The 23,881-nt window shown below is 40.1% G+C and overlaps 1 protein-coding gene across 30 annotated transcripts in view; it reads left to right on the forward strand.

The window, feature by feature from the left end:
* LOC128764562 (neurexin-1a-like) overlaps nt 1-23,881 on the forward strand; it is a 223,358-nt gene that overhangs the window by 13,030 nt on the left and 186,447 nt on the right. For 10 of the 30 annotated variants that reach the window (XM_053874382.1, XM_053874381.1, XM_053874383.1 and 7 more), the window contains exons 3-5: nt 3,602-3,619; nt 4,383-4,412; nt 5,349-5,396. The exons of 5 other annotated variants lie outside the window; for them this stretch is intronic. In XM_053874382.1, coding sequence (XP_053730357.1) covers nt 3,602-3,619; nt 4,383-4,412; nt 5,349-5,396 — 96 coding nt within the window. Of the gene's footprint in view, nt 1-3,601; nt 3,620-4,382; nt 4,413-4,972; nt 4,985-5,348; nt 5,397-23,881 lie in introns of all 30 variants that reach the window. 15 more of the 30 variants (XM_053874389.1, XM_053874390.1, XM_053874394.1 and 12 more) reach the window with 4 other exon arrangements.

Here is a 23,881-nt window from a genome sequence, read left to right on the forward strand (position 1 = left end):
TTCAGCCATTAAAAATACATAGATTGTTGAACTTGTTGTCAAATAACCACTATTAAAAAATAATAATAAATAATAATAATAATAATAATTAATACATAAAAAAGATAGAAGAGTGAGCAATTTATAGAAAAAAATGGCAGTTCCAACCTCGACATCTTCCCACCAATATACTGGCTATTCCTCCTCTCTACATGTCCAATCCTATATATATATATATATATATATGTATATATATATATATATATATATATATATATAGTAGGTGCTGACTAAAGCAATTCAGAGTACATAAAAATTGTAAAAATTACCATAATACATGCTTTAAATTTAGAAAAAAAATGATTAAAAAACACATGAATTTGCAGCCAAACTGTTTCAGTGTGGGCAGTTTAAATGTGTGATGAAAAACAGCCACAGGTAGAAGCAGATGAGATGATACCATCTTAAAGAGGAAACGACTTCCATCTATTACCTCAAATTGTGCGAAGTGAAGTTGACACACGGCTAGTTAAGTGAAAAGTAATGTCAGTCATAAACCTCTCGGCAGTTGCCGTGTCGTCTCTGCAGACAGCGCGCCGACACTGGCATGGATGCCCTAATGACATTTTGTCAAGCTGGCTGATGGGAACATGGTGTGTACGGCGGAGTGACTGATGGTAGTTTGGCATCACACTGTCACTTCAGAGTGAATCACTTGTCAAAGTTCAGAGCCAAGACTCAGAGGGGAGTCATGTCCACAAACACAAGGACCCATTATATCCTTTTTTAACATTTCTCTCGGAGGCAATGCCTTCTTTAAATATGAGGGTTATTTTTTACATGGTGAGAGCAGAGTTTTGGGCAGTTCGGCGCATCTCAGTGTAGTATTACAAACACAATAGCGCCGGAGCACTTTGTCGTGGGGATTAAATGGATTTGTGTGTCTGGATTAGATCGTGACCAGCTGGGTACATTTGTAAAAGGAATTGTTTGCGTGTGTGACTGGCTGCTTGTTTTAAATGGTCTCTCGCTGCTGTTTGGGGAGCGCTGCCGAGAAATTAAGCGGCAGCTGTGCGCTCTAAAATTTTAAAGAGGTCGCGACAGAGGCATAATCTTTAAGGTAATTCTGATTTGTAGGAACATTACCTTCACCTGAATCTGCCTGAGGTAGTTGTCGTGGCAATATAACATTGTCATATTACAGGTGGGAAGTTTACTGTCAAATTTTATTTTGTTTTGAATACAAATCAGACACATGAATAAATGAGGTGAAATAAATCTTATTGAATCCCATTTTTTAGTCCATATTACAGTCACTATAGATCAGAGGTGGCCAACCAGTCATAGGCTAAGAGCCACATTGTTTTACTGTGTTGCTAAAAAGAGCCACATCCTACAAATATGTAAGGCTGTGAGGCTCACCTGAACAGCTGGTCATGTGACTTAGCGGCAGCAAAGCACGTCCCTGTGTGTCGCAAGGTTGCTGGTTCGCATCCGGCGTATGTCTCTTGAGCATGTATTTTTAAAGTTCATACATTTTACCGCGATCCTCCTCGAAATATTAAGGGGCATAAATCTAAATATGTGCGCCATTTATTTTACTTTTTCAAATTTTTCTAAATTTTTTTTACGTGGCTCATCCCACCAATAACGTCGGCCCGGTCTGTGTGTGTGAGCGACTCTGCAGACTTGAACATCTCATATTCACTCCACTGAATTGGACTTCACCACGATCAGCAATGAATAATAGGTGAAACACATGGCATACGTTTAGTTTAGGGAATGACAAGGACCGCGACTCACATCGGCATTGAACGTGCGCCAACCCTCCAAGCTTTGAACAATATTTTGACATTTCGACGGCATAGCTCTTACTTTTTCGTCTTCCTGTATTAAAACATTCATCTCAATAGCAACTTGACCAAAATGGCAGCCAGATCAAGAGCCGCATGAAACTTGGGAGAGACCAGTATTAAAGTGTATTTAGTTGATTGATTTGATTTGTTCCTTTATTTTTCATGTTTGTCAACTGACTCTCTTTCCTTTCGACTGTCTGTTATCACTGGACCTAGCCAACAGATTCCCTCCGCCGTCCACAACATTTCTGAGACGGCTGTGTTGCGTCTGACAAAAAACTTGACAAGGATGTTGGTTTGGATTCCAATTAGGACTCAAAATTAAGGGCCGTCAAACTTCTGCTGTTTAGTGAGAGCCTCTTCTGACAGATGAATAATTTAAGTTGATTTTTCATGGCTCATTTCTCCATGAGTTAACTCAGCAGTCGTACCTCAACACTTTCTGAAGCTACGTTTAATTGCTAATTTCTGAGATATGTGACACTTACAGCTTCGGTTTTTCAATGTACAGCTGTCTGCTTCAGAGGAAATATTCATTTTGTGTGTGTTAAGAGAGAGTCAGTCAACTTCAGTCTGGTGAGGCCTGAAATACAAGAAATATTTAAATCCCCTTCTGACTCATGTAAATAAGGCAGGTGACATTTTATTATCTGAAGGCTCGGAGATCTGCTCATGAGCTGAGCCAAGAGCAGGTCTGCACTCACATGACTTTAGATTCCTGCATCAGACCCTGAACAAATGGCTCTTCCAGACAATGTCTGGTCTCCATCATCTTTTTTCATTTCATCTTACACCACCATCTTGTCTTCAAAGAAGCATTTTTAGGGGTCACATTTAAATATTACTCATTATGCTTTCATTCAATGAAAAATTGGATGTGGAGAAAAATACCTTATTTTATGTCACAAGGCAGTTGCTAAGGGCAAATACTGGACTAAGAACGTTTATAAAGCATGTCCAAGAAAAAACAATTTTAAAAAAAAGATTGCAGCAGTACACGTCAGCCTGTGTGTATGGTAAGTTTTTGACTTTAATTTCTTAATTTGTTGGCCAAATAAGTCCTTGAAAATGTGGGAAGAAATCATTTTGAGAAAGGTAGGAGTTTATTTTTGTTGTTAAAGGAAAACCAAGGCACAAAATCCTTGCATGCAGTTCTGAAACTTAATAAAAATTTTTTTAAAAAGACAAAATAAAGCATCAAAAAGGAAGCAAACCTTCAATTTTGAACGTTAATCTGAGGGATTTACAGATGCATGACACCACATTGTTCTGTCCAGCCAACTGACTTTCCCACGTGTAGCATGTCTTTTCCCACATACGACCAACCTGCTATTCACCTCTGGAGCGAAATACCTCACAGGACTCACTGGCACTCACACTTCAATATCAACAATTGGTGCAGGCTCGCTCGATTGCCGTGATGCTAACAAAACCACCTGGCATCATCACGTCGCCAGCCTGTTTTGGGACACTCCTAGCTCAACCACTCCAGACTCCAGTGCGAAACGTGTTCGAACGTGTCGATAAAACAAGTCAAAGACAGCAGCTTCTCGACATGTCACAGGTCGCTCAAAATGCTATCTGAAATTGTTGGGCAAGTTAAACATGAGATTTCTGTCAGGTGTCCCTCTGCAGTGGTTACCATAGGTCACTTGCATGTGATGTTCAATGCCTTGCATGGCGTCGACATGCAATGGCTAGTACCAGTGTGCATGCAGCTTAATGAATGTCTTCCTCTCTTTCTCTCTGCCTGTCCGTGCTTCCAGAAGAGAATGATACTGAAGGTGGGTATAGTCAGTGTAACTGTCGATCTTTAATGCCTCAATGTTTACTTTATGTCACGCAAACTATTGTTGGCGGTAAGTGGTTTATAGAGCAGAAATGAGTAATGCTTTCCACTCTGTAAATAACCCATTTAAAAATGTGTTTTTATGAGAATAATCTTGATGCCAACTTCTTTTCAATTGTACATTTCACATTCTACATCCATATGATGGTCATCAACATTGGAACTGAATTTGCTCATTTTTGTCCTTCTTCATGTTTTCAGTCAAACATCATCACCAAAAAAAAAAAAAAAAACTGGTCTTACAAATTCCTTTTGAGATTATAAGGATTCAGAGTGATGTCAAAGGAGTATATTATTTTAAATATGATGTAATTCATGTAGAAAATAAAAAAATATGACCTGAACATTCCTCACGACACAACAAAAAATCCAAAATATTTGTCATGTAGTTGCCGTGTTATTTACCAAAAACCGTGTGGCAGCGGCCCAACTTGTCATTGAAGCCTGCAACTTGAATTTAGATTTCTATAAGATGTCAAGTAAGTGCCTGATGGTGCATTGCAACCTGTTTTTCGGTTGGCCGAATGCTCATCGTGATTACCCTGTCCGTTCAACCCTCCTCCCTCCACTTTCCGTCCCACTCTTCCCCAGCCCCGTAACACAGACATCTCCCTTCACAGAGATGCCTGTGGGTCTGTGTCGCACAGCTTCCCATGATCCCTTGTTCTCTTCTGACTGTGCTCTTGTTCTCCTTTAAGGTCTGGCACACTTGATGATGGGCGACCAAGGTATGAGCTCTGTTCCTTAATTCCTCACGTCCCTCTGATCCCATTGTGCTCACAAATGAAGGCGCTCTCAACGTGTTTGCAGTGTTCTGGCTTCACGCTTTCTCTATACGCTGTCATTCCGCTTGTTTTCCACGACCTACTTGATTTCCTTATTCTGTCTTTTTTTTTTTTTTTCTCATGACCCCTTTTCACTTTCTTTGATTTCCAACACTGCTGGCTTGGTTGTGACTCTTTTTATTTTTTTTTCTTTTTAAAAAATGCTCATTTTCTCAGCACTCATATCCAGCGTAGTCATTTGGTTAAGTCATTATTTAGTTGTTAAAATACATGGTGGTGGAAAATACCACAGATTTCCATTGTGAAATGTCATGCAGACAAACACTGCCGCGCATGTTTTGCATTCCTTCTTTCTCTATCTACCCCACTTGTTTCCACCTTCACCCAATACCTGGATTTAACCAACAAAAACCTTCTGGCATTTATCAGTCTCTCCTCTCCTTTTTCCCCTTTTTTTGTCTGGACTCTTCTTTCTTCATGGGCCATCTCATCAAATCTCATAGGTAAAAGTAAAGGTACTACACTTAATACTCACTGCACGCCTTGCTGATTCTCCATACATGTTTATATAACAACTAGCAATATTGGATTGTGTTGTGTTTTAAATCTAAAACCCTATCAGGTAGGTACAACCTTCACTTCATGTACACGAATGGCGCTGCACTGCTTTCTTTTCTGCTTTGCATGGCAATTACAATGGCCTAACAAACCTGCTCCACTTCATGGCGGCCACCTGGGGATAGCCGTTTTTCAAATGGTGTGAATGGTGTTAGGGGTGATAATAGTGTGAAGGTCCTCCTATCCTGGCTGTGATCCTCACCTCTTCTTCCTGTGGGGTAAGTGAACTTCTGATCTTTACCATTTCACTCTCCTCCTTAGGGCAGAGAGGGGAGTCTTGGCTTCTAAGGTCCTTGCTGAGCATTCAAGGTAAAATATATATGTTTTTTTTTTTTTTTTGTTTATCAGCTTTGGCTGGCTTTGAGAAGTGTGGTGAATTTAAATGTCAAATAAATTGGTGGCTTCGACGAAATAACAGGGGTGTGGCAATGCATGTCATGTCACATGTTCATGTATGATTTTAGGCTTAACACTTGAACAGAATATAATTTCCTGTAGGAGTATGAAGAGATATGATTCGATTTCAACAACATTTTCTGGAAATATCACGGTAAAAACCTTTTAATGATATTTCAATTGCTTCAAAAGGTATCTTATTGTATCGATAAAATAAATATAAGACAATAATATTCAAAATCACAATGTGGACGGACATAAGCTCATTCACAGAACATGAAATCACATCAAATATATACTGTCCTTCATTCTTTTGCTGCAATAAATAAATGAATATATATATATATATAGTAAAGCAGCAAGACAGCACATACCTCCACCAAAGACATTTTCGCCAGACATTATAAAACACAGCATACAGTTAAATCATTGAAACAATGTCTGAGATTCAACAGTGTCGGCTCACACAAAATTCTAGTAGTCACCGTGGGTAGAAGCCCATTATAAGACCAGTGCTGTTTGGTATGCAGTAGTGTTGGGTAGATGAGGTACCATGAATTAGTGAACCAGTATTGCAAGGTTGATGAAACACTGAGGTCACTAGATGGCACTCTTGATTTAGAAATGATGTGCGGTTTCATGTGTTTTAGAGCAGACAGTGCCATCTAGTGGCCTCTGAACGTCAGGAAACTGTTTCATGAAACCTCACCAACCCTTCATGACTGTGTCATGAAACCTCAACAGTGTAGCCGTCACTAGTATGCAGTGTTCCCAAGTCGTCGAAAACCACAGTGATGAAACAGTGTAGAACGAACGTATTTCGTCACTACTGTCACATAAAGGTTGATATGTTTTAGTAAATGATAAAGATAAGGTTCCATTTTTTCTTTGCTCGCTCTGAAGGGCTCTTGCTATCTGCAGCAGTAGTAGTGCGATGCCTTGCAAGTGAATCTCCTTCAAAACCTTTCAAAATCCTAAAGAAACAACAGACAAACATAGAAACACTCATTAAAACCATGAAAATATTTGTTAATATGTGACAAAAAAGGTAATTTCAAGCACAACAAACGCTTTCAAGACTGCAGCCAAATCTTTGCAATGTATTGTGAACTTTGCAGGTCAATAAGAAGCTCATACAATATTCAAACTATAGGAACAGGTGTAGTGCTGCTGAGTTTATGTCTCTGGCATCGCTCTCTGATAGAATGTACCGACTTAACTGTGGGATTCCTGTGAAAAATGTGTTCCTTTCAGGGAGCTAGAGAGGAGGTACAAGTTTGTCACCGACGCTGACATGCATTGTTACACCCACGTCTGATTTTGGATTGATGATTTAGCTTCCAACACTGCACTGTTTCATCTTCCTTCTCAAAGATGCACTTGAGCTCCCATGCATTTTCTGGCACTGCCATCTTGCGATACATACAACTGGCTTTGTGAATGTTTATATGTTGTGCATGTGGCTCCCCATCAGCACAGGTAAGTCAATAATTGCTCCCAAAGAGGTTCTCGGACACTTGTGAGCGAACGCTGCGATTCACTTCCAGCACATACAGCACCTAAATCTGTCAGTGTCCTCACTTGTTGTTTTCTCTGCTCCCAGGTAAGTGCCAACTCTGTGCTCTCCGTGAATTACAGGCCTGAAAAGTGAAGCAACCGTGGTTGCAACACCTGCATTTGAGACGTTTCACTAGTCTGTGTGACGAATTAAACGTTGCAGGAAGTGTTCACTTGTGATTCTCAGGGTTCGTAGAGTCAAATGCAATACGACTGAAGCAGTGGTTTTGGTTCTTCTCCATCAGTTCTGGGCTTTAAGTATTTTACTTAGAATAGAGCTGTAAAGAGTTATTTTAATGTCGGTGTGGAAGTTTGGTGTGTCCAGTCTTGATGTACTCCCAGTCTAAGTTGTGCGTTTTTTGTGTCTCCATGATGGGCTAAGAGATTAACATTAGTGATGGGTAGGTGAGGTTTCATGACACAGTGCTGAAGGGTGGGTGAGGTTTCATGAAACAGTGTTGTGATTTTCAGAGGCCAATAGATGGCAGTGTCTAGTGTATAATGTTTGCATTTAAATAGCAATTCAATGAAGGTCAGATCATTTCTAAACCAAGATCGCCATCTAGTGGCTTCCGAAAATTAGGACACTGTTTCAGCAACTCTGCAATACTGTTTCTTGATACCTCACCAGTTAAAAGTGTGCAACTGAGTTTATTGGTTGGATGAAGAGGGATGCAGCGGCATGTTTGTTGCTGAAATATCAAGTTTCAGCTGTGTTCTCTAGATTTAAAATGTTATTTGTTATGTTATGTTGTTCAACCTGTCATGAAACCCTGAAACCAATAATATTAATAATAATAATAATAATAATAATAATAATAATAATAATAATAATAATAATAATAATAATAATAATAATAATAAGCTAAATATCGACTTACAAGCACATTGAACTAAAATGACTTTTTGACAGCGAAGTACGACTGGAAAACCACGTGGAGAAGATGAGATGATGCTGATGAAGCAAAGTATACCGAGCACCCAACAGTGAATTTGAGTTGCGCAGTGAGCAGCTTACGTTGTTGTAAACTGATTCATGGGCTGAAAATATCAGTATATGTTTTCTCCTTTCACCCTCAGAGGACAGGGATGAACCTCACACGGATATGTGATGAAGCATTTGCCTGCTTTAGTTTGTCTCCTTGCTGCTTCCACACCTTTTTTTTTTCAAGCCCAAAAAAGCACAGCATACACCCAGGAATTTCATGAACCCGCAGCAACACAGTGCGTCTGGGTATTTAATTTTTAGCTTCACAACAAACTATCAACGGAGCTGCAGTTGAGTCAGCTGTAGACAGAACCATGCAGCTACAACTGTACAACCCATATAAATTTTTTATATCACAAATAGCCCATATTTAATATACAGCACAGGTATGGTTGTAATTTCATTTTTCTTTTTGTGCATTTGATGGCACTATATATATATATATATATATATATATATATATATATATATATATATATATATATATATATATATATATATATTGCTATTATTGCTGAACTGCTTTTCAGTATTTTGCACAGTTCCAGTTACAGTGAGGACGGAGACAGACAAGGCAAAATAAAGGAAATAAAGACTCTGTGTTCACCTTCTTCATATTCTTTATCACACACTGTCACTGATACAGATTTCACATTCACATAGCTTCCAAATCTGGTCATCTGAAAAAGAAGTCACTGTATCTCTCATTGCATTACTTTAAGAATCACTTGCACTTTGCTTGATAAAAGTGTTTATAGCTCGACACGCACAAAAGAAAAACCTTAAAGACTTGTGTACACCTTAGTGGTAAAAGTTTCTTTTTACCATAGGGCAAGATATTTTCTTTTTACTGTGCAACTTGTCATTCAAAAACGTGTATTGTGTCATACAGCAAAACCCTCCAGTTGTTTGTTGACAACATGGCTATTTTTAGCACACAGCACAATGTCATTCAAGAAATTAAAAACCCAGAGATGTGATAGGATCATCATCGTTTTCTCGCTGGTAAATCTCCTGCATCGAAAGGCTGACAGCTGGAGGTGATCTTCGATATGTACATTGGATTGATGAATAGCTCGACATGCCAACTACTGCTGTAACTGAAAATCTGTAATCCAACCATGCGAAGCCAACGCTTCCTAATGTGTTTGTTTAAGAAACACCTGCTTGGGTCTTGAGAATGCAACCTGTCAAAACTAGCTCTTTCATCTGACAGGTACCACGTCATGTGTTGTATGTCGAATAAACAGCAGCTGTTGCCTTTGTAGCTGCAGCCGAAACCTGGTAAAGTGTCAGAGGAATCTTTTCAGCTCTGTTGACTCGTTGTAGTTCCTCAAGTTAAACGTTTGATATTGAGAATATGGATGCTTTGTTTCTGCTTGAAGAAAATAAACCTGTCAGGTGGCATCTGTAAATGATGATGCCAAACACGCACTTGAGATCATGGTGTTGATGTATGGTGTTTAATCGACATTGACAGGCTTCAGCAGCATGAGCTTGCTTGTGACACATGCCGGTTTGTCTAAGCACTGCAGCAGCGCTGTAGGTACTTTTGAACTAATGATGTAAACTACATAAGAATAGCTCCACTGAACACACACAGACACACAAAAACATACTCCAGACCACACAGATCCTTTGTAAGTGTACAAGTTCCTGGTCCACTGATCACACTGATGCATAAGACACGTGGCAGCTAAGATGATAACAACAACAACAAACATGGAGGAATCCCTGAACAAAAGCAAACAAAAGCATCTGTTTGCTTTTGTTCAGGGATGTTTTTTTGCTACACAATTGCCAGGGTTTCCACTACTCTGTATGTACTTGAAATTCTTATAAAATTGAAATTCATACAAATATTTTCAAGACATTCAAAGAGCTTTGGCTTAAATAAGGTGATGCAAAATAGACAATATTTTGTTGTTTAAATGTATCTATGGGTTCATCATTTGATTCCGTAATATACCAAATAATATACCAAATGAATCACTTAATTTATCGGATGCACCCCTAAAACCATGTATTTTGCATTGAAAATCTCCCATTTTAGACTGAAAAACTATAAACGTGGGGCACAAAACTTACTTTTCCAGTCGGGCCCTGAAATAAAGCTGATGACAGTTGACACAGCAAAGAATTCTTGAGCGTCAATATTTAGTTTTAAAGCCAATTATTGGCGAAGTGTACAGTTAAGAACATGTTTGTTTCTAATGTAGCATTAAATAATTCACAGCACAGATGGTCATGAGACTTTAAATGTGTTTTAACAGAGTAAACTGTGTGGTTAATTTAAAATATTGTTTTGCGTATTGACGTGTGAACTCAAATACATTTCACAATTAACTTTAAATTATGCAAGTATTATCATCTCAACAGCCTGAAAACTTAAAGGTTTATGAAGACGGGATTTTTTTTCCCCCATACAGTAGATACGAGGAAACTGTTTGCGGCATTCAGAGAATGAAATCCTGGAATTGCCTGGAGTGCGATTTGTGTATCTTGACATAGCAGATTGGCAAAACTGCACTAAAGCTTCGCAGATTAGTACATTACCACAGATTCTTCTCCTGCGGGTGCGGAGGGAAGACTGGGAGAGAGTGAAGGAATTAAAGCAGATAGAATGAGACATTTAGAGAAAGAGCAAAGGAACCGGGCGTGGAAGGAAATTTTGCGCGGAGAGCGGTGCAGATTGGGATAAAGTGAGGAAGGGTGTGGCTTCAAGTGTATCAAGTATTTCTGGTGTCACCAAGACTCTCTTATTCTTATCATCCCTCTTTAGATATGCTAAACTTGTTTTTCAAAGACCATTATTAGTCATGTTTTGGATGGCAAAACAAATCACACCTAGCCTTGACCCATATCCCTTCATCCCCACCTCTCAGTGTCTTCCGAGCATGATAGAATCTGAAAAAAAAAAAAGAAATAAATAAAAAAGTGAAGAAATACAGGTACTGGAACATGTCATTTAAACAGTACTCAATAGATAGAGACGATGTAGATAATGATCTAAGGATTATACTGAATAACAAAACATAAACATTGCAAACATGTTACGTATAATGTATGGAATACCAGTAGTGACAAAATGACGAGATAAAAGATATATACTTTTCAATAAAAGGTAATAATCGTGACTATACATTTATTTCCATTTTAGCCTACATCCATTAATATTTACACATTCCAAAATGTATATACACATTTGCACATCTCTCATATGCAATAACAAGGTGCCAGAACAGGTTGTGACAGTAATATTTTGGGGCTAAATTGTGTCAGTGATTGAGATCATGCGTTATCACTGACCAATGCGCAGATGCAGCAGGTGAAAGACGCCATGAAAGCGTCTTTAAATAACCAATATCATGTATCGATTATAATCATATAGATGGTGTTATTCCAGTATATACAATCCTCCAGAGCTATACTGAGCAGCGGTTAGCAGAGAGGGCTAACATGTTAGCACAGGGCTGCCAATTCTCTCGTAACCGAGATTAAGCTCTCGCAAAAGAAGCTTTTGTCAGTCCACACTTCCCATTTGCCTCACCTTTCTAGGCAAGTGACTTTATGTGTATATATATTGTGAATGCAGCCAGTGGTGTTTTTGCGAAATAGCACTGTGGAGTGACAGTTGGCTGCCCTCTTCAGAAGTGTTCTCCTTGACCATGTTGACCATGCAATAGCCTTCTGCATTTGGGTCGTATTGTCTATTTATTTCATTCTATCTGTCTTTCATTGTGTTGCGCTCAATTTCCTACGCAGTTGCTGGTGCTGCTTGCATTGCTAGCATCTTTTGTTCTTTTTCAATTGCAGCTAAATCCAAAGCACCAACCCCCGGGACAAATGTTTGAATAATAGTAATTTTAATCAGTTTTCATTCTGGTGGCTAAGGAGCCTCCATTGTTGATACTGTTCTGCTCAGCATCTTTAATGTTTATACAGCAGATACTAGTTCAATATCGAGATAGACGTGTCATATAGACAAGTTAAAAATAAGGTTTTGTATCATCTCTCTTTTCTTATTAAGGCTATTGGTGATTCCCAAAAAAATGAGAATCATGAAATGTTTGTTGTTGAAGATTTTCCAAAATGGTATTCATCATATAAGGTGACAGGCGCATTCATTCCAACGTAAAGTGAGGGTGAAGGAGAATGTAGAAAATAGGATCGATAAGAACAAGGCTCATCTGGCTCCCCAGGTAGGATGGAAGAAGATCTGCCCCAGATCAATAGCCTCGGTCGATGCCGGTGAGAGACTGCAGTGATGAAAAACTCTATTTCTTTACCAACAGAAGGGCGCGGATAAATCTTAGCAGAAAATAGATAAGAGGTAGATGCCTATACTGGAGCCATTCACGGTGAAATGTATCATTTGCTGTTTGTTTAGTTAGAGTTCAGCTTTTGCATTATTGATTACAGTTTTTTTACTGGCATTTGGGAGTGGGTTGCTGCCAAGTATTTACTGGATGAAGTATAACATTTCACAAGGAAAAGGAACTTGTGGAGAAGAGCACAGTGACCAGACACTTTCTATTCATGATGGTGACCTCCTGGCTTGACTAAATGAGAGGCGTGGAGATAGGTTTGGCTCTTCGTGAGTGACAGACAGATTAGTGCTGTAGTAAAGATGCCATTTCGTACCTGTACATTTACCCGGTAGTCGACACTCCTGATCTTTAGTTTGAGGCCAGTAGCAGACAATGAGAGTAGCCAAAGATCCATCAGGAAGAGGCTCGGAGTTGAGGAGACACTGGCATTTGCTTAACATATCCTCAGTTTTTCAAACAGAAGAGCCAATGGATGCAACTTTTGAGATTCAAATCGGATCGGTGGGCGGCAGGCACCGGAGCAAGCAGCACTAATTCATTGTAACGGCTGGGATTGTCAGTCTTCACCTCTTGATTGACACCAAAAACATATGGTCTTGGATCATTCTTAGATTGAAATAAATGCACGATTTAACCATCACCTGGACCATTTCCAGACGATTAATATGGCAGACCTTCTTTCTTTCCTCCGACAAGCCAGTCTTAAAGTGGGTGCATTTTTAAAGATGCATTGCTCGGAAATGGCAATGCTCCCTGTGGGAAATTGAATAGTCCATTTCCAATCGACTGTGCCCTGGAAAATCCATGGAGGTCAGTGGCAATTTTTTCCTGCACTGGAGGTCTGCACTGAGAGTCATTATGCTCCAGACAGACTTGTCCCTCAGGACAAAACGATTCTTTAAACAGAGACTTCTATTAACTTTTTTTTATGCTGTGTATATATATGTTTCTCTTTGCAAGTGTCCATGAGAAAACAGCTTGATCTCATATTCTATTATCACTTTTATCTACTTAAACTACCATTTATTTCTCAGTCTGTGTAGCATCCATCCATATTTAGTTGAAAAAAATGTGACTGCAAACCCAACTAAATGTCTGTTTGCTGTTCAACAAGCTCCTATTCGTCACACTTGTGATCTATTTTTTACAAGACTGTTCCGTGTCTGTCTGACGACTGCTGTCTGCGCTTGGGTCATCGCATTACCCAAAATAAACAGCCTGCTGTGTTATTCATCCTCCCTCGTGTCTCATATTCGATCTTGGCTTATCTTCTCTCGACACAGGATTAAAAGAAATCACTTGCGTCTTGGCCACAGTTTCTTAGAAGGAGATAAATGATAACAGCTGGAAATATCATGACCTAAACCCCTAAACCGTTGTTTATTGTAGATATTCTTTACATATGTAAAAAAAAAGGGAGCAGAAATTCATTCTAAAATGCTGCCAGATAGGTATTATTTTCACCTTTATGTGGCATTCATGCTGACTTGTTGACACTACTTCATCTTGTCTTAAGTTTCTTATAGAAAACGTATCATGAAAAACGCTCCTGCGCTGCTCATGTTTACTCGCTTTCTCCCACATCAGCTCGCGACCAGCTTTTGCTATTCATAGCAGCCTACCTTCCCTTATCACCTCTTAATATTTGACTAGGTTTCAACTTCAGGGAATTCCGTCGGAACGACAATGGTCGATTGGAGATTCAACTCTCACACTTATTACTGCACACTGTTGTGTCAGGAGGGTAATTTCATTACCTGCAAATTGCTTTCAGATTGTGCTTCTGAGGACTGGCTCCCACGAGCAGAATTACCATCTACTGAAAAGGTTCCTATACATGGGAAATGGGGCAGGATTTGGGCAAACTTGAAACACTGAAACACCTGAATTCCACTGTGTTTCACGTGAATGAAGCCGACTGCACGGTTATATTCATCACTGACTGCAGAAAAGCTATTCAATAACACATTTAAATGCCCAATGGTTGTTAGTAGTGATGAAAGAGTTGATGAAACAGTGTCCTAATTTTCTGACCTGTTTATTTTATTAAATAATTATAATGGACATTATGTGTATGAATTTCATAAAATTACGAAATTGCTTTAGACTTTTTTTTAGAATTTATATTCACAAAATAACTAGCATGTGCATGGCTTGGTCATGCTTCTATGTTATTGTTTTTTTTTTTTTTAGTTTTTTAATAACATTGTTATTTTTTATTTTTTGTTCTTGTTCTTGTTATGCTTTTTTTTTTTTGTTTTTTTTTTGCCCTTGGCAAAGGAAGCACAATCTTCTCTTATAATTAACTGGAAATATTCCATTTCTATTTCACAAGGATTTAGGGCCGTTTTTTTTTATTTCCTGTCTGTCACCTTTTGGTGATATAACTCACTTTGAACACAATGTATAACACCTTGGAAACTTTGAGTCCTCACTATGAGAGCAAAATTTGAAAATCTGGAATTTGCGCTATGTCATATTCAATTTCAGTCGATCGCGTCCTCAGGTTTTACGAAAGGGGCCGGTAACTAATCATTCATTTGCCAAGTGTTTAAGCAAATTCTATGCAATTGGCTTAGCGCTTATTATATGCTAATCCGATTGAAAATATGCATGCATTCATTTACAGAACAAATCCCAAGAAATTCGTGTTGTTTATTTAACATCAACTGAGGAGTCAGTGATCTGTTGATGCACGGAAGAGCAAGACCAACAAACCATGCCCCTGACATACATAGGTTTTCCCACAGCACGGCAGAGCATTTGCATGTTGGTTGGAACACCATTTTCGGCATACGTCCCGGCACCTGTGCCCGTCTCGTCACCCCTGCCCTGTCACAGGTACTTTGTGTTCCGGCACCTTATGACTGACATATTAATGTTACCATCCCCCTCCCAACATTTGGCCACATCAAGGTATCGACATTACATTCGGGAACATGATGAAATGCGGACTCACTTCATCCTCTGTTTTGAAGTGTAATGGCGACGTTTCTTTTCTGAGTCACGGGGGGGGGGGGAGACTCAGTTTGGCTGCTTTTAATGCTGATCTTAACAGTAATGAATGAGTATTTGAATTCATAGGTTGGGAGTGGGGGGCTGAAATGAGCTGATAGAGAGCCTCCGATCTCTCCATGGAAATTATTTAAGTCCAATTGGTTATATGTGCCTTTTACATATTACATGGATCGATCTTCTCAGCACCAAAGCGACCCAGTCGGAGCTCTCTCCCTCCTTAGTTAGCATCTGTTTATAGATAATTATTAGTCAACAAAGATCCATCCTTGTCTGAGGCATGGACCTCAAGTACCACTTAAGGGTTTCAACAAACATAAAGGTGCAGTTTGCGCTTTTCCTAAGAAGCCCTGCAGAAAATTCAGAAGATAACTCGCACATCATTAAGGGTGCGATATAGCAACACCCTCCCCGAGCTGCCTCCTGTATCCCCCAAGAGACAACCAGCAGAGAGGACTCGGCACAATTACGGTGAAAGAGCTGCAGACCTCAGTCCCTACACTTTACTTTCAAACAGTGTTTGCAGTACAGAGACACACGGAGCACGTCGAAGGCAGACTTGGATGTCCCAGACGTGATTTGCTCCTATGCTGTATATAAAAGATTAAACTAGATGCAGTTCTATTTGGGTGACTGCTCTGCCTCGAGCCACCTTGCTGCTGGAGAACAAAACATGCCTTTGGGTGGAAACCAAATGGCCTCACAGGCAAGAAAGAAACTTGGTTAATTGTAATTATTAAGGTGTGTATTTATTTTTATTCTAGAGGTATTACTATTTCAATATCAATACAAAGTGAAACATGTACTGTAGTAGCAGAAAATATCACCTTACTCGGAGCCCATGAATCAAATACTATGTTGACACTGGCGTTTTCCAATCTATCTAATATCTTCCTGCTGCAGAACACAGGAGACCAGGATTCAACGGGGAAAATGGCTTCCAAACATTGTGTTTTTTTTTTGTTTAGAATGCTGACAGGCTGTTCTCTGGCTATTAAATCCATTTCTCACTGTCAGTGGAACAGGAGCAGCTTAGATTTGAATGAAGAGATGCTGCTGCTCCTGCCGCTGTGGGACCCATATTGCTGATGGCGATACACTCCATGCTGTGCATTGATTTAAATCTGATTTAGCATGGAATTGTCACAGAACTGAGGCCTTTTTCCTCCCACAATGCGCCATGAAATAATGGTTGACATTTAGATATTTGTGAATTGTATTTATACTTTGAAGGGCTCCTGTAATGCTAAAAGGTCACCTGCTACTCCACTTCTGGTCCATTTTAGAATCAGTCATCGTTTTCTTTGTTTCCCGTTCGAGGAAGTATGACAGCGACACATCTCCTTATGACTGAAGACTCTGTCGATCTCACACTTCATCCGTCACTTACGGCAGTGTACGAGTGACTTCTCAACCTGGATAGGAGCCACACAAGCTGACATGCTATAGTTGGAACACTAAGATTTTGCTGAAAATTGGTCCACGGATCCAAGATGAAAAAAACAATTATTGAATCCGGTACTCACCTACCATCTCTGTAAAGCTACTGTCACCCAAAGGAGTTGTTAAGGCCTGGCTGAGAGGAGGGGGCCACCATTAGTGAGTAGCAGGTTTTGTCGCTGAGGTACGGCACCAGTGAAAGCATTGTGGGGGATGCTGTGACAATGGCAGTTACAAGAAGGTTTAGAAACACACTTCTATTTAGACTCGGTTGATCTTGAGAGAGAGCAGCAGCAATGCCAGCAGGTTGTGTAGGGAATGTATGAGGCCAGTAAAGTACGAGTGACTGAGGGTGAAAGGAGGGTTACGTCAGGGATCAACGCTCAGGCCTTTCTTGTGTTTTGGCAACACACAGATGATACTGTTGTAGTCAAGAGCACCTAACCTGAAACCAGCAGTCGAGTCCTTACTTGTGTTTATGTTCCAGCTGACGTTAAAAGTTTGATGTTGTTCTCAGCCGAAGTGGCTTTCACTGTCCACTGTCACACTCTTTTCAGATGCATTGCAGATTAACTCGTTGTAGTTACGGTGTGCAGATCAAATTATTGCTGACATTCAGTTGCTGCCATTTGGATCTCTCCTTTCCCTCACTTCTATATGATGTCAAATTGGAGGGCTTGTATTGACTGGTGGGTACTTATTTGGAAAATGCAAGACAAGAGCGACACCTTGAAAATCTAGTCAACGGTTTCGGCTTGGAGTTCTGCAACACTAACAGATGAGGTTAGTTAGAGGTCTTCATGGACAATGGTTTCGCTGAGTTGGTGGAGAGGCTTGAGAGGAGAGAAATGTAGGTTTGTAGATTCAAGACGAAATGTGTGGGCGGAAATAAACGAGAGTGAGGAAGATGAGGGAGGAGTGGTCGTGAAAACAGATGAGGTTACGTATTTGGGTTCAGTCACACGGAGTCATGGACAGATACCAAGGGAGTTGAAGAGGAGAGTGCATGCGAGGTGGAAAGGTTTGCGGCAGGTAGGGAGCGGTAGGGATGCTTACGGGACAGTAGTGAAACCTGCTGTGATGTGTGGTTTAAGCATCTCTTAGCAGGATTTGAAGTTAGTATATGAGAGTGAAAGCTCATGCTGAAAGTGTAAGAAGACTTTGTATCATGTGTCTCAGCATTAGAAGCCATTAAACTGACTTGTTCGCCACCGTCTTGAGACGTAATTATGAGAACAAGATTCAAATGCAGCAGTCAGAGATAAATCAGTGGCAGGAGGAGCTGACAACATTATGAACTTTATCTACATTCTTATTTGAGAAACAAATGGCCCTGTCGTCAACTGCACACCATCTATAATTCTTTGTCCTTTCCCCCCCTCCATAAACAGTTATTCCGCCAATGCCGGCCTTGGTGCCAGAAGATAAATAAGGGAATTAATTTGTGTCAGGATGACGGCAGAACACTGGGCTGTTTGGCAGGAAAAACAGAGCAGAGCGTTATTAATGACTAGACGCGGACAGCAAGGACCACAGTCGCTCAGAAGGAGGTCAGGACGGAGGGAGGTGAGCCTCAGGGACAGAGAGGAAGAAAGTAAGGTGCTTACTGAAAAAAAAAAAAAATGAAGTGCGTTCTCAATAGAAGCTGATCAGTGAGAGGAGTTGCCTATGGAGGTTTCCACTGGTCAGCACTTCATGTTCTGTGTGTGATTCCTTGCAGTGCAATATATAATGAGCTGGCTGCAGAGGCTTCTTTCTGATGGGTGAGACACCACACCACCTGCACTTGAGCGCCTTTGTGTTGCCTTCACATTTCAGTCCAGAAAAAAAAAAAAATCAACATACTTATTGCCTTACTCTCATGCGCCTCTCATTCTCCATCACTTTCCATTTCCTGCAATTTTTGCAAAACAGTTGCACTTCCACATGAAATATTTACACTCCTGCTTTTCTCACTGTTCTTTCTTATTGGCTAGAAAAAACTCAACTGTCAATATTACGAGTCTGAGGAAACTCAAAAAGCCTCTGATGAAAAACATTAAAAGAATATTGGAGTGTGAAACCCAAATGGAATGTAACGAGAGTTTGAACTGCTTTCAGCGCTTTCAATTTAAGTTACACAAGCTTTGATCGAAGTCGCGGTCTTGTCGGTCATCAGGTCTCTTTGTGACGTACGTTGAGCTTTTGCTCTGTTGGGAAGCAACTCTAAGTTTTGATGCCTGAAGCATTCTGATTTGAATAGTGGCTCTCCTGCGTGACTTGGTCGAGGATGATGAGTGGCGTAGTACTGGCGTAGTTGAGACGCTACTCCGTAATATTGAATAATAATTGAAATTTGTTTGGTTTCCTGTTTAAAAAATGCATCATCAGACCAAGCAAGTTAGTAAGCGTCATTCACCATCATTTTTTGTTCCCAAACTAGAGTGAGATGGTCACAGAGGACATGTCATTTCCAACCTCATGTTGCATGTGATGAGTTTAGAGCACACTTTCTTTACGTACAAGTGTTCCAGATGAAATGATTCACTTTCATCACTGCTTAAACAAAGAATAACCAGTTTCAAGGAGGTTATGTTTTTGACAGAGTTGGCTTTTCTGTCTGTGTTCAAAATACCTTGAAAAGTTATGGATGGATTTGGATGAAATTTTCTGGGAATGTGTGAAGTGGGATGAGGAACAAATTTGGAAGCGATCCGGATCGCTTCTCAAGCTGTCAATTTGGACGTTCAGTACAAAATAGATATACACTTTCAAAGTCTCAAAGTATTCTCAAGCGGTCCAGAGGTTAGGTTAGGAATCTGTGCTCTCTTCACCATGGCCGGGGTCATGGATTTAAGATTTAGTTCTTGAAAGGATTCTTTATTGCCAAAGGTTTGTGCTCTCAGAGCGCTTTTCTAGTTTGGGGTCTGCTTCTGACATGGCAGCTTCTTCCTTTAAACAAATAAATCTTACCGCACTGAAGCTTTGGTGCCGTGTGAAGTCAGCCTGTCTTTTTGGTCATGGTCATCAACAAGGTCAAGATAAATCTGGACAGCTTCCCCCTTGATAAGCTGTGTGTAGACAGTGACCCTGAAGGGCAAAACATGTGTCACCGCTCTTCCAACTAATTATTGAGATAAAACTGACTTGGACAATTTTACTTCACACATGCTCCTCTGCACACAGATCAATGTTAAATATTTGTAAAGTTTGCTTACATGCTATTTACATTAGCAAGTCACATTGGCAAGTGAAACATAATGGACAACTGATCTGTGCTATTTTCCTTGTTCGCTGAAGTGATACTGTCAGCTAATAACCTTAGTATCATCTGCAGTGTTTCCGGTAAAATAAGTCGGAATCTGTTCGTTCATCCAACAGTCATGATATATTTTGGTGAGGAGGAGACATAGGCAGCGATTACGTCGGAGTACCTGGTGTGTTTACAGGGGCGATTTTGAAGATGCCACTGGGTGGATAATGCCAAAGCAAACAAAGCATATATTTAATTCATTAATTATAATATAATTATTTATAATATAACTATGACATGTGATGTCACCAATGATGTCATGGTTCTGTTTGATACGACTTTGGTGTGTCCTAGACGTTTCAGGTTCCGAACCAGTTTTATTCCCCTCAGAACAGGTTCAAAATTATGTTCAGGAACCGGTACTGATGTGAAAGCCCTTGCTTTGGTTTTGTGCCATGCTAAATATATGTTGTTTTTCTCAGAATTTGAAACATTTATTTTACCCTCTCTGTTAACTCAATTCCTGACCATTGTTTTGTGTGGACCAATCTGGAGTCATACATACATCTTTGAACGATCCGTCACTGCGCCGTGAGGGAACTGCAGCGTGATCTTATATCTGCATTATATAAAATGGTATTTGTCTGAAATATTGTATGAGTGCATCCTCAACAGGACGACCTTTCTTTAGCATCAGTGGAAGCATTGCTCTCAGGAGTCTGCCACCTCGGCTGGCTGACTACCAGCAAACACGACTTCACACAGATGCTTCACATTCCCTTGCAATGTAAAATGAATCTCCCCACAAATAAATCATGACGTTTTCCTAACCCCGGGTCTTCAAATAAATGAAAGATATTGAAGTTTGTAAATATATTAATAATTTCATGAATTATTCCCTCTCTTCTGTTAGCTTGTTTGGCGCCGCCGTGTCAGGTCTGGGCCCGCTGATGTAAGTGGTGAGTCACTGTGGATGTAAGATAATCTGTTCAAATGCTGAAATATCACCCTTGTTCAGGAGAGAACTGTAAATTTTGCAGTAAAACTGTCACCACAGTTGCAGACGGCTCCCACCGGCCACTGCCCAGAGTCACGTTGCAATATAAGTTGGTCTCTCAAGGAAGGGTCAATTGTTGGGAAACCTGTTTACACAAGTGAAAGCCACACAGTTTGGGCTTACAGATCAAGTCATGTATTCATGCAGAAGTGCTGGTCATGGTGAAAAATAAACTAGGTTTCACTGATGTATTTAAATATTTGGACTTTACTTTTTACTTCTGAAGTGTTGCTGCAGAGGCAGGACTTACGTTGCCACCGACTTCAGCACGTTCCAGTTATCAAATTCTGAAAACAAGATAGCGATGTGCACAAAATCTATTCCCACACATGCCTTGTCTGGATTCACACTTCCTGGTAAATACATGCTACTTCCTGTTTACCTTCGGGGTAGCCATCTTGGATTGTATAGACATGATGGTGAGGATTCTTACCCTCCTTACTTGGAAATCACACATCAGGTGAAGCAACTGGGGGACATAACTGGGAATTTCCGAGTTCCAAGCACGACTCAATCGCACCCTTTGTGTACTGTTTGTATATTGTAGTGAAGGGTAGATGAGGTATCATGAAACAGTATCGCAGAGTTGATGGAACACTGTCCTAATTTTCAAAGGCCACTTAAAGTTGCTCTTGGTTTAGAAATGATGTGAGGTTTCATTGACTCAGTTATCCAAACATTTTATAACAGACAGTGCCCTCTGGTGGCCTCTAAAAATCAAGACACTGTTTCATGAAACCTCATCTACCCATCACTAGTATACTCTAAGTCATCATTAGTACAAAAAGAAAAGGGAACAATTTTTTTTCTTGAGAACAATTTTTAAATAGCTAAAAAATAAAACCTGTTCCACTCATATTGAATATTAATATTTAAACAAACAAACCAAACTGTATTACCATTAGATTTCATCCAAAGATATACACATCTGAACATATAAATAATTAATCTTAGTAAAACGTAATCGCAGTTGAATGTGTCCTCATTCAGTCACGGAAATAGATCCGCAATGATCGTGTTAAATACAATAAAGGAGGAGGTATGTTTTAAACCATTTTCATGGGGAATGATGAAGTGTTTTAACTCTGCAAATGTCATGTCTAGTAATTTCCATTTCTATGATCACACCTCACGTGAGAAGCCACTTCATGCTTAATATCAAGCTGGTGGCTGGTAAAGCAACATGCGTTCGAGGCCTCTGCACTTTGTCAGAGTCATTAACAGAACATGAGGCTGACAATCAACTCAAGATCGTCTCGCAGTTGTTCTTGGATGATAAACATTGTACTAATCTGGGTGCGGGACATTTGGATGAGGAGCTGACATGAGGTCGACTGCTGGGACCTGGAAAAACATGCAGCCGCTCGACTGTAATTAGCTTGTTGGCATCTCTCTGGTCCAAACAACGTGGTAATTATGAGTTGAAGTTCTTTAGGCGGCTGTCTCCTGTGTCTTGACTCACCAGGGAATAAGACAATGAGAAGAGGGAAGAGCGAGGTGTAAAATGCACTCGTGCTGTCGCAGGAAGCAAAACTGTAACTGCACGTATGAAGTTGTTGAGTGATGCTCTGTCGTGAGCAAGACGTTCACATTTCTGAAAGTTTATTGGAACAAATAAAGAAAAATATCAGCCAGGAGTGGCAGTAAAAGCTCACTTCCCCTCTCAGTTGTGATCAATATGTTCTTTCATCTCCAGGATATTTATTAAATTTATGAATTTCATCGCATGTATTCCCCTGCCGCCTCGTTCTTCTTTATAACTGGTTTGGCCGAGACAGCCGGCCTGTGAGTCATTAGGGCCAGATGAAAATCCACCACAGGCCGGGCCAGTTGGACCATAGGGCCATCCTCGGAACCCTCGGAGAACCGACCGCTTCAGTTGCTTAGCAACACCATCTGTAATTAGTTCGGAGATGTTGCACTCTGTGTCAGATGCCTGGTCCTCACTGGGAGGTGGAACCACAGGAGGAGGAAGACACAAGCGCAGACTGGATTTATTCTTTGACGGTCAACTTCTTCTGTGTCTGGGCAGAGGAGACAATTCTCAATATTGAAAGAAAGACGGCCAAATGTATCTGTGCAGCTAGAGTTTGGATATTATTACACTGGTCAACTCTGTTTTTATTGGATGTTGGAAAGACTCTTGGTTGACCTTGGACATGCCTCTGTATTGTCCCATAAGAGCTGAGTGAGGGTCCAGGGGAGAGGAAAGGCTGGCTGCCTTTGACCCGACTGCTGCCCCTGTGACCTGACCTTGCATAGGAAAGTGGATGAAACTGGACAAAACTAGTCAAGGACTCCAACAACAACTGATAAAATCATTAACTATGTCATTGTTCGGACCTAAAATGCCTATGTGGAGTGGCTTATATGAACTCTTTCATTTGTTTCTCGTTCATTCATCCTCAATACCGATGCACGGCATCAGGTCCACATTCCTCTGTTTGACGGCTGTGAGAGGATGATAAACAGCATTTTAAAATGTGTGAGCACTGGTTAAATCTTGAACAAATTATTGAAGAAATTGATGAATAACATCTAAAATTTCAGGTCACTGAAGACCACTTCATAACCACGACTACTGAAGCCTGATAATCATAATATTTTAATCTTTCAAAAGAGTATATATATATATATATATATATATATATATATATATATATATATATATATATATATATATCATCTGTGCTTTAGGCATCAAAAGTGAAATAATTGCTTCTGAGGCATCGGTGAGCTTTGCCTCACGGTGACCCACACAGCAGTGATGCACAAGGT

The sequence above is a fragment of the Synchiropus splendidus genome, chromosome 9 (assembly GCF_027744825.2).
Source record: "Synchiropus splendidus isolate RoL2022-P1 chromosome 9, RoL_Sspl_1.0, whole genome shotgun sequence".
NCBI lineage: Eukaryota > Metazoa > Chordata > Actinopteri > Syngnathiformes > Callionymidae > Synchiropus > Synchiropus splendidus.